The sequence below is a fragment of the Episyrphus balteatus genome, chromosome 1 (assembly GCF_945859705.1).
Source record: "Episyrphus balteatus chromosome 1, idEpiBalt1.1, whole genome shotgun sequence".
Classification (NCBI taxonomy): domain Eukaryota; kingdom Metazoa; phylum Arthropoda; class Insecta; order Diptera; family Syrphidae; genus Episyrphus; species Episyrphus balteatus.
In genome coordinates this window covers 172557017-172569634 of record NC_079134.1, presented here as the reverse complement: position 1 = coordinate 172569634, position 12618 = coordinate 172557017, and the positions used below count along the sequence as shown (strand labels likewise).

Genomic DNA, 12618 nt, shown 5'->3' with positions numbered 1-12618 from the left:
TGTTTATTATCTAAATGATAAAATTTATTTCATTCAATTATCTTTAAAAATGTGAAAGTTATGCACCGATTTGTAAACGATAATCCAATTTTTCTCAGCTTTAAAAGAGTTGTTAAAAGTTATTATAATAAAAAATTTTTTTAATTTTTAAAATTTTTTTTTTTCAAGTTTCAAGACCAAACTGCAGGCAAAAGATATTAACTGATTTTGATTATTTTTTAAACACCCCTAAGTCTTCACCATTCGAAACTTTTCCGCGCTATTAGGATTTTAAATTCGAAAAAGTGGTTTTTTGACCCTTCTAAATATACAACAAGAAAGAAGGCGAAACCGTTATAACCATTAGATTATCAACAACGCAGTGTTCAAAAAATCCAAACAAACGCAAACCACTGTCCAAAATGTTTAGTAATAGTTTTAAAAAAAAAATAAAAAAAAAAATCGCAGCCATATATTTTCTGAGTTATGGGCATATATTTTGTGAGTTATGTTCATTGTATTAGAGTCATGTAAAATTTTTTAGTACTTAGTTGGGCAAAAAAGTAATATTTGCTTTAAAACTGATGCAGATGAGTTAAAATTTTTGAATGCATTTGGTAGGATTTGGGTTATTCAAGGATCCGTAACAAAAGAAAAAAATGAGAAAAATTAAGATTTTTAGTCACGGCAAATGAAAAACCGTCACAGGGTGACCATTTTTTCCGACTTTTTTTCAAATGCCCATAACTCACAAAATTTATGGCTGCGATTTTTTTAATTACACTGGTCGGCAAAAAAAACAAAAAAAAAGTCGGGAGCAAGAACTTTGTAAGGTGATTTAAATTGATTTTAGTGTGCTGAATTCAAAACTGTTTACAGATTTATTCTATCACGTCTAGTTTTTGAGCTACACTCATCACTATTTTCGCTTTAAACGCCCAAAAACTAATTTTCAATAATTTTTTTTGATGTTTATTCAAAAATATATAGTTTTCAGTAATATGTTGTTTTTTTTAAGTCCAAATCAGAAGACGCAAACTGGAATTTGGTTCAAAAAAAAAAACATTTATTACTTTGAAAAAAAAAAAAAAACAAGCAAGATTTTGAGGTATTTATCATAAATTTCTTTTTTCAATATCTTCGAGAAAAAAAAAATTAAAAAAAAAAAAAATAAGTACCTTAAGGACGATTTAATATGGCGTTTCGAGATTGCATAAGTAGTTTTGCAAAAAAAAAAATAACTTAACGGTGATGCAATTTGACGTCAAATTTACCCAAAAAACACGTTTTTGACCTGTTAATATTCATGTATTTCGAAAACTTGACGTTCCAGTGAAATTTTGACTTTGGATTCGGACTCAGCACACAAAAAACCTTTAGAAAAGTAGGGTTTTCCTACTGCTCTACTTTCGTTGCCGACCAGTGTTATTTTTCTTATAACTGTCACCACCTACCCTATCTGCAGTTTTCGTTTCGACGTTAACTTTTGGGACACCCTGTATACATACCTACTTCTAAAATAATATTTTTTTTTATTTAACTTCATTTAAATCCGATTTTTTTTTTAAATTTTATTGTCACACATGTCTCCTATAATAAATCATTCATCTGAAAACGAATGCAACTGTATCTGTCATTTTAATTTTTTTTGTTTCTTTCATTATCCACATCAGTTTCGTTTCCGGTATGCTCGATGCTCGTGGTTCCACTCGTACCTCGTGTCGTATATATCTCACATATTTTTCAAAAAAATGTAGAACATACGGAATTGAGTCGACACACGAGGACAACGACAACGACGAGACTCATGTTTGAACTTCTATCTCTGTCGCATGCAAATGAATTGAAAAACGGATTCTGTTCATTGACCAGAAATGACAAAACAATTCGGTCAGAGGACAGAGAGGAATAAGCTATTTTATGCTTTATTTTTTTTTCAACCATTCTGTTCATTTCACCTCCAGAGTCTCTCTATTTCACTGTCTGTATTCAAAATACAAAAAGAAAGAAAAGAAATTTAAAAAATGAAATTTCATTATCCAACCAAACAGAAGGAAATCCTGGTATATACAAATTTTTCTCTTTACTCTTTCTCCTTAAATTCCATTCATAACAAAACAATAGAGACTCGAAAGAACAATTTAGCGAAATATTTTATATACCCCATAGTGGCTTGGGATGGGAGTCCTGGAGTTAGCTAAGGTAGAAACAATAACTTTCCTGCTGCGATTTCTTTGTCTGCTTCTTCTCTTACTTCTCCTCAACTGTTTCCAAAAAAAAGGGCTGAATGTAGGTAGACAGCGCAGTTATGGCAAAAATGTCCTTAAAGGCGACAGAGACGGTAAAATAACAGCCTAGAGCAAAAAACAACAACCAAAAAGAGATAAAAAAAAACAACAAAATTTGTTTAATATATTCGCGTTGACTGCATTGAGCAGGATTAAATTTCATTATAAAAGATAATCTAGGATGGCATTTTCTCGGCAAAGTGCATATACCTTTGCAACGCATCTTCTTCCTTTCGTTTGTTCACCATCCCACTTCTCGGCCGTTGAGTTTTTGCTAGAAGGCAAATGGCTTTTTAAAAAAATATAAAAAAAAATGCCATTTTTAATATCTCTGCACAAGAATGTTCTTTGTTTAAAAAAAGTCAACTAAAGAGAACACAAAAGGTAGACCCTTAATCCTCTTTAAATTTAACAATGACTGTTGTTATTTCATTTTTTATATAAGTACCTACAATTTTTGAAAATATTATTTTTTATATTTTACAATTGTTAGTCCTTTTTTTTTAAGTATCCTATCGTGAAAATAGTATAGAATTGCAACCACTTGGCATATAGAAAAGGTCTTCATAAAAAGAATGATATTTTCTTGATGTACGAATATCCACTATAAGAAAAATGTGTACAAAATTTAATCGAAATTCCTACCAAATACGATTTAAACTTTTAATTTTAGCTAACTTCTGCTCAAATAACTGAACAATGCACTGGTAAACAAATAAATATGTGTACTAGGGTGATCCTTAGGAAAAATAAAATTGGGACGCCCCAATTTTTTCAAATTTTTATTCCTAACCCTTCCTCAACCTATTTCATTTAGAATTTTTTTTCGATATTTCATCATTTGCTTTTAAAGGAAAAAAAAAAAGCTCAATTCAATTTTCTCAATTCAATTTTCGCAAAAGAGTAAAATAAGGACCACCCTAATGTGTACACTATAAACAAAGACAGGGTGGACTGCTATTTCAGTGTTTAGTTCAATTCTTTTTAACAAGAGAGTGCAAAATTGTGGTTAGCAGGTTTTGTAGGTTTTAGTGTGAACCATATAAGGAAAAAGTGTTCAAAAAAAGTTAAATTTCCAAAAAAAAAACTTTTCATACAATTTTCTAATTTTGAAAATTTTTAATTTTTCTTTGGTTTATCTAAAATTTAAACAATGTTTTTTTAATAAAATGCTCAAATAAAATCGAGACAATTTGGTTTAGTTCACGTATAATAGTAATTTGATTACAAATAAGTAATTTACAAATGTGGTGTTTTATTTGATCTTAAAATTTTGATGAACAGAAAAATGGTTTGATGAATTAACATGTTAATTTTCAGTTTTATTTTAGTGTTTTAAATTTTAATAAATAAGCCTGATTTTTATCTTATCGCCCATTGTTATAAAAAAAACGGTTAATTTTCTTAAAATAACCGTTAAGAGACCTATTTTGATAGCTTTTTTTAATTGATCTCAAATGTAAGAAAAATTGTTTTTTTAACAAAGTAGACTTAATTTCTTTGTAGAGAACTTAGGAAATTTTATAATACATCCTTAAATTTTTGTAAAAAGATCCGTAGTTGAGGTATTGATAGTTAGAATCCAGAAAATAGATTTTGGTTTGATGACTGATAGTGTAGTTTAAAAAAAATCGTAGAAGAGTCAAACAAAAAAAAACTTAAAGCTTAATTAAAAGCCGATCTTAAAATAATAATAATTTGACCAGAAAAAACTTTCTTAAGAATTGCCCTAGTAAAAATAGAAATTGAATTTTTAAAGAAATTAAAAAAAAAAAAAATCTTGACCGCCGCACCACCGCCGTTTGGCGGAAAATTACACCGCACCTCCGCTGCACCCTTTCATTTTATATGGAAAATTTTGCTTCGCTATGATAAATAATTTTGGATTGAAAAATAAAAAAAAAACTACCGACGAGAAGTAGATTTAAACCCGAGTGTGCAGATCACTTTCAATTAGCAACCCAATGCCTTAACTACTCGACCACCGAGTCATGTTAGTACGAACTGGCAGTTTATTGCTTTAGTCAAAATAACTTCGAAGACGACTTAAACATTTGTAAAAGTACGAGAATAGAATTTTTGATCATGGTGCGGCGCAATAGAATAATGGCACGGCGGCGGTCAAAAAGCCGTGCGGACGTGGTGCGGCATAATTCCGTTTTTAATCGGGTGGACAAAGTTGCAACTATTTTTTTGTGAGCTATAAAGTGAACTAGGGACCTTCTATCCAATAATAATTGAAATTTTGACTTTATCAGGAGACAGGTTATGCTCTCAGCTCTTTAAAAATAAGTACCTAACAAAATTTTTTCGACCAAATTAAAATATTATAAGAAATTTAAATTGTGGCAACTTCTGATCTTTCATTTGAGACCAATTTTAGTAATATGATGATAAGTTTTAAGACAAGGTCTATCTTTCAATAGAAAAATTTATTTTAAAAATTATTATTAACGGTACCTGCCATAGAACCATTTTTTTCAAATCCGATTTACTCTGAAACTACATATTCGATTTCAACGAAACTTTTTGTAAAAAGGCAATTATATAATATTAATATAAGCCAAAAATAAAAATTTGAAAAAAAATTATTTTTGTATTTTTAAAAAAAATTTGAAATTTTTTTTTTGAAAAATCAAATTTTCGAAAACGGGACATTGGATTTTTTTGAAATTTTGTTTTTAGATGTTGATTAGTGATTTGTACAAAATGGCATACCAATTTTATTTTTAAACTTTTTTTTTCCAAAAAATTATTTATAAAAAATTAGTTTTTTTTAAAAAACCTCTCTAACGATTTTGAACATTTTTTTTTTTTTCTAAAAATGCACCTTAAGATATCAAATAAAACTGCATACTTGTTTTGGAGGGCAATTTGATTATAGATTTTTTTTTGTTCTTTTAAAAAACGAATTTTATGTTTTTTTTTATTTTTTATTTTTTTTACCTACATTTCTCAAATTTCTATATAAAAAGTCTTAAAAATTTAAGCAACTTGAACTCTAAGAGCAAGTTCGTGCGACCCAGTAGTGCATTTTATTATTTTTAACATTCATCAAAACCATTCATCATTAAGTCAATAAAAACACTTAAAAAATTTGTAAAGTTCGCAAATTGCAATCAATCGTCGCTATCAAATATATAAAACATATTAATGCCACCTAGGTGGCATACCTTTGAATATTGTTCTCCAATTGATGTCATTTTAATTTGCTAATCAACATTCGCAACTACACCAAATGGGCACAATCGTTTTATATTACAAACTCACATTCTAACATTCACATGACATCAAATAAAGTGTCATGTAAGAATATCTCTCGCTTTTGAATGTAGATAATTCATTTGTAAATTGAAACTCATTCATAGAGCTAGCCATTTTATTTCAACTTTCCTACTACGAGCACGAGCACACATATTATAGAACATGAATAATTGCTAGGTGCTACTTGCACGTGTCACTCAAAAACGATTATCTAAATTAAAGGTTGCATGGGCAGCAAATATGGGTGCAGAAGCATCTGATCCGGTCAACTGTTATACATTTTAATTTGCTCATCCATTCCCTCACACGACGAGTATAATCCCAAAGGATTCCCATGACTGATTGTAGCTATAATATATTCCCCATTCAATGTTGACATTCGTTTTATTCGTCCTGAACAGCGCCACCTGGGGACAGAGAGAGAGAGTATAGCAAAAGGTATCATATGACCTTCTTTATTGGTGCGGCATTGTTCTCTGTGTCACACCTTTTGTCCAATTCCGCACCAACCCTCACATAAAATATATAGTTTTGGCCAGTTAAATTAATTAAAAAAAATGAAAGGAGACTAAATTTGTTAAAAGAGTGAAAACATTGGCGACACTTTTATTGTAGAGACACAAAGAGATAGTATAGAAGAGGTGGAAAACTCACCTGGACCGACAATTAACACGAGCACTGTGAAAGGCACCAGGACAATAACAGTTGTCACAATCAGACAGCTTCTTCGCCTTAAAGGTGATGGTGGTAGCCCCATTTTTTCTTCCTTGTTATTTTTTTGTAGTTTTTATTTGATAAATATTTTATTTCGTTTTTTTTTTTAATTCAAAAGATCTCCCGCCCTCCCCGACTGTGAATGGAAGAAGATGTCTTTTGTGTTTTTTTTTTTTGCAGTTGCTTGGTGGTTGAGATTGGTGGTGATGTTGCTCCTTTCTTCAAGTTGGCTCAGGGGTGTCCTTATCTGAAAGGAAGAAAGAAAGAAAAAAATATGAATAAAAGAAAAGGAAAACTAATTTGGGTGGATGTGAATTTGATTAATATGCATTTGAACATTTGGAGAGTGTTGGGGGCGGAGTATGAGTGTTCAGGAAGTTAACTTTTGTTGGGGGTTATAATAAAGAGATGATTTATTACTATAGTTTAATTTTAAAAATCTTTTACATAAAAGGAATTATAAAAGTTTGTTTTTCTGTGAGAATGCGAGTGGAAATAAAAAAAAAACTATAAAAAAATTACTCATACACCCCCCTACTTTTTTTTTCAAATCCATTAACAAGCGTTCCCATAATAGGAACAAAATATCAGTACTGGAATCAATAACTTCAGCAAAGAGAATAACTACAAACAAAAATTTCTGAAAAATGCGAAAAGAATTGCAACAAAGGGTTAAGAGTAGAATCATACAAGAAAACAAAACATTCGTAAGCAACTATCAATTACTGCCATCAGATTGGTACGATAACTATTACCAATTCATTTGGTTTGGATCAGAAAATTTCGTTAAATGTTGACTTGGAACCAACTTTAATTCTCGTTATCGAATTTTTAAAATTAGGTTCGAAAATTTTTTTTTAGATAATTTTACTTTTTTAAGGATGACCTGCGAAAACAAAAATTTTTTTCGTTAATCTAGGCGAAAAAGTTGCTTTGCCTTGAAATTTACATACTTGAAATCTGTAGAAGTCGTTTTTATAATTTTTGGAGCTGATAAATGTTAAATTTGAAATAAAATTTGGTTTTCAAAAATCATTTTTGGTTTGTTTTTGGCAAGTGCTTGAAGTTATTAAACCTATTGAAAGTAAAATTTTTAACAAGAAAACAAAAATAATTACATTTTCTTCTTTTTATTGAATTATATCTTTTGAATTGTGATCTATCTTATTTTAACAGAACAATTTATATAGAAAAAATAAGGAAAAATAATTTATGGCTTATTCATGTTTTTTTGAAGAATTATGGCTTCAATACTCTTTGTATATGAAAACAAATCTTTAAAAAGCATTTTGTTTGTTAAATCAAAAAGTGTGGTTTTAGAATCTCCAAAGCTCTATTGATGGAAAGCTAACAATCGTACAAAAAGGATAAGACATAAAAGATTTGTAATTTTATTTTCTTTAATTTTATAAAATTGTTTGGATGAAAGCGATCACTTTTCGATAAACTATTAAGAAAAAAAAATTCGGCACTTTCTCATGATTGTCCTGAGAAGTTTTGATGGACAAATCCAAGTTTCAGTTCAGTAGTCCAAATAAAAAAATAAAGTTAGCCACTAAATATATTAAGACTAGAACTGTCCACTGGCTAGACTGTATTTAAAAGGACGCCCAAATAGAATCTATTGGACATATACAAGATGCGAATTATCTGGTTCTTATATTGATATAAAATTTAAATTGATTTAAAATTCAAATAATAATGAATATTCGGACAAAATGTATTTCTATTCTATGAACAGTTTTTTTTTTTTCATTTTTCCAATTTTTATTTATAATGTTTAGTTATCAGATAATTAAATTTGGACGCTTCTCTGCTCTGTATATGCAGAACACTTGAGTTCTTCCCATTATTTATTTCGCAAATAGTGATCTGATGTATGTAAGTATGTAGATTTTTATAACTCTTTCTTTTTGTTTAAAACTTTGCACATTAGAATTTTCAAAAATATATCTGCAATGCAATAATGAAAAGTTCACATGCTTTCCATTTCTAACAAGAACATTTTTGTATTATCTTTAAAAAAACGGTCACTGGGGCGTATACGTACTTTTTTTCTTTAAATTAAATTTATTCACTTTGATCCCTTATATTTTATTATTCTATGCTGGAAAATATAATTTTCTTTCATAAAAACGCATTTTACATAAAATTAGAGAACAATTTATTGACAAGAAAAATAATTTTTTTTTTTTGCAACGAAAAAAATTAAACACAAAAACTATAAAAAAAAAAACTAAGAAAGAATTCTATCACAAATGAAACTATTTTAATTCAAGTAAGTTACATCGTACATGAACTGATCACTTAAAAACTTGCACAAAAACCTACAGATATCTTATCTATTTTTCAAACTATAAAAATATACTTATTTCAATATTAAAAGCTTCCTCACTATTAATGTTTTCGTTTATTAAGGGCTCGTTTATTAAGGGCTCGTTTATTAAGGGCTCGTTTATTAAGGTCTCTTAAGAACAATGTATTTTATTATTGGGTATTGTTTAAGTATTTGATTCACCTATTACCTATTTTATAATTGAATAATTTATACAATTGAATATCGTCTAATTAAAAAACTAGCACAAATTAGCGGTTTTTGTGAATTGTTATAATTGATCAATTAAAACGCTGACTGTGTTTTAAGGTTTTTAATTAGCTGAACCTTTATTTTTTGTTGTATATTGATCATTTTTATTAATTTATGGAAATTTGTCTGACTAATCTAATTAATAAGCTTAAAATTAAATAAATTAAAAATAATATTTTCATGGAAAAACATTTGCGATGTAATTAATTCAAAAATTCAAACAACTTAACTGGCCACAGTCACGATTTTGAATTGAAAGCGAAGAGTTGTATGAAAATTCTTGTAGTAAAACTATAGTTCAGAAAAGTTAGAAAAAAAAACAAGCATTTTGAGGAACGAAATAGAGGAAGGCTGATTTTTTTCAAATCTGAAAGAAGGGTGTTAGAAAATTTGAATTTGAAGCATAAAAGGAAAATGACCTCATTAGTTAACATTTACTATTTCAAATGAGAACAAAATTTAACCCTCGTGGGGCGCCATCTAGCGTCAAAATTAAAATCTGCAAAAATTAGAATAAATAAATAACGAACGAAAATGCTTTAATCAAGTTCTACCGGAGCCTATATAACTTATTCGTATCTCAAGTATGACCTTTTATGGAAAAGTAATGAATATCCTATTTTTTTTCAATTCATCCCGCCTCACAGTGCGTTGATTCAGTGCAAAGTATGGAAAAAACTCAAAACAGCCTAATTTGTATGATCTTTTCTTTTAACATTATTTTTTAGTCTCATGGCAAGTACCTAAATAGTGTATAAAAACCTTTTTTTATTTGGGTTATAAGTTTTTGTCATATAAGTACACTAAGGATTGTTATTTTCATAACTCAAAAAGTGCGTTTTTCATACAAATTGTGTGTAAAAAGGCTTGAAACAATCAGTCATAGCTAGCAGGGACGCGAGTGGACGCGGATGAATGATACCTTTTTGGAAAGGTCGTATTTCCCACTTTATAACCTATTAACTTTTTTGATGAATGCACGTGAATCAAAAATTATGCTGAACTTTGAAAATAAGCTGTTTTTGTGAGCAATAAACCGTTACTTGTTATTAAAACGATCTAAGACTTTGGAGTGCAAAAAAAACCAATAAAATATATTAAGCTTACCCTTCTTACGAGTATCCAATTAAAAACCGGTTTAAGTGGAGCAATTTAACTCCGTGGTGCAGCTATTCGTAAATCATCACTAAATGGCCTACTTTTGACATGTTACCTTTAAGAGCTTGTGTAGCTTGCTTTAGTTGCATTTTACAATAAAAAAAATATACACTTCATCTATTTAGACATCTGGCTATAATTTTGCATTCTTCAAAACCGGTTTTAGAAGGTCAAATTTTTTGACTTTTTTCTACTGGTCGCCGCACTGTGCGCCTTAAGCATCAATTTATGGACTAATGCTGAACACAGGCCTGCCATTGCTTTTTAAAAGGACCTTCAAACTACAAGTTGTATGAATAAATCAAGAATTAGCGAGAACACCTTGTATAACTACACGTGTTCCAAAGTTAAGCATGTCAGCACTTAAAACACAGAAACTGAATACCTATTTCATCCAAAATATTATTGTATTGATAAATTATTTAAATTACCTTATTTTCTACTCAAAAATCACTCGAACTTTTACAGTGTTTTCAATTAAAGTTTCATTTCAGTAATCAAACACATTTCCATTTGCCTCTATAAATACACACACGCTCATTTGATTCCATTGAAACCTACTTTATCAAAATCCTTTAAGTATCCCCACTTTAAATACTTAATTATAAATATTTGTCCCATTAAAAGTTTTGTCTCCACCAGAGAATAGAAAAAAAAAACAACCTTAAAACTTAAGCCTCAACCCTCTTACAGACCATCCATTATTTTCAAAAACCATCAAGTTGAGTCCTCTATTTCAATCAATCTTCAACACAAAAATCCACAACCCCTCTTTTCTCTTCTTTTTCTAAGCATTCTGACCTTGAGGCATTCCTTCGTTCATCCGTAGATAATTCCATCAAACTGCCAACTGGTGCGCACACACCCATTTTCAGGATATAAAATATAATAAAAAGAAAAAAAACAAAAAAAACAACCTCCAATGAACCTCTATATGCTCCCTGATTAGATGGATTTTAATTTTAAATCTCTTACATGACAACGTTTCAATGTCAAGCGCCATCAGATGAGATAATGTCGTGTCAATTTACTTTCTTCAATCATTTTATTTTTTTTTTTTTCGTCTTTAATTTTTTGCTTTAAAAAAGTTTTACATTTGACTGCTCTTCGAAGGGGAATCACAGAATCACTGGTCAGGGACATAATCTCTAAGTCCTAGTCCTATGTGGTGTGGCGTGTTCACATCCTTTGCTTTATTTCCCAGTGTAAAGTATGGTTACTAGGGGATTTCTACCTTTTTAAAGTAGGTAACGCAGCTCTTTGAACCATGGATACCATCAGCAGTATGGTAAAATACACATACTTGTGTGTGTGTTTTTTTGTGGATATAGAAATAAAACACACATACTTGAAAGCATCATACAAAATAAAAGAAGGAAAATCCAAAGTTTTAGCGAGGAAAATTCCTATGTTTTACAGCAGAAAAATATGCACACCATAACCTCAAAAAATTCTTTTTGTCTTTCTGTAGAATTTTCTTGCCTCTTAGCTTTTAGCTTATAGCCTTTCATAGCGCTACTTTTTTGTTCCTTTTCTGCATGAGAACACATTTCTTATGAATTATTATTATAATCATTGGAATGACTAAGGAGTATTTTTAAGAAAAATAAAAAAAAAATGAGGGCAAAATTTGAATGGTTTGGGCAAAGCAATTTAAGATAGAAAGCCTTAAGCTTATATAAACCAAAAGTTTTCTATAGAAGAATATAATGTATGTGTATCAAATTTGCAGTAATGTTATACATTTTTGTAGTAGGTAACATGTAATTTCAATTTAAAAGGACTTATTTAGATTAGATTAGATAAATGTAATCAAGGCACTGGAAAAATTGAAAAGTCAAATAGACAAATTCAAAAATAATAAATTAACTGTTGGTCTAAGAAAAAAAAATGAGTGGAGTAGATGTTTCTAATTTATTTAATGTAGAAAGCACTTGGTTAAGGACTTATTAAGCGCACACAGTAGTATTTTTTATGAACCACAGCGTTAAAAAAAGATTTAAAAGGTTACTAGAGCAGTTTTTTTTAAGGGCATACAAATTATTTTTTTGAATCATTGATTGAGAATTTAAATTTTTGTAATTTTTTTTAAATATCGGGTCCTATCGCTTAAATGTAAACAAGTACGAAAAAACATTTTCTTTTTCATCCAAAATGAGATACATATGTAGTATATAAGAGTTATAGTCAATAATGTGATTTAGTTTTAAGCTTTTTAAATGACACTTCTTAGTTTTTAAAAAAATTATAAAAAAATTATAGGTCACACAGTAAAAAAAACTTCCTGGGTTATTGACCCCAGTTTTCTTCAAAAATAAAATGGGTCATAAATATTTCTTTAAAAAGGTATTTGTTTATTTCTGATTCAAAAAAAAAAAAAAAACAAAAAACAGATCAAGACAATCTGACGTTTCTGAAAAGTAGTGTACCTTTTCATGTCTGATGACACTGGTCGGCAACGAAAATGGAGCTTGAACCAAACCATACTTTTCTAAAGGACTTTTGTGTGCTGATTCCGAATCTGAAGTAAAAATTTCACTAGCACGTCAAGTTTTCGAAATATTTAAATATTAACAAGTCAAAAACGCGTTTTTGTGGTACTTTTCGCGTTGAATCATCGTTATTTTT

General features: G+C 29.3%; 1 protein-coding gene across 1 annotated transcript in view; it reads right to left on the bottom strand.

The window, feature by feature from the left end:
• Nucleotides 1–12618, bottom strand: part of LOC129921278 (alpha-1,3-mannosyl-glycoprotein 4-beta-N-acetylglucosaminyltransferase B) — a 142378-nt gene that overhangs the window by 42530 nt on the left and 87230 nt on the right. The window contains exon 3 of the mRNA XM_056003062.1: nucleotides 6186–6492. Within this exon, the coding sequence (XP_055859037.1) occupies nucleotides 6186–6288 (103 nt within the window). The 5' untranslated portion in view covers nucleotides 6289–6492. The remainder of the gene's footprint in view (nucleotides 1–6185; nucleotides 6493–12618) is intronic.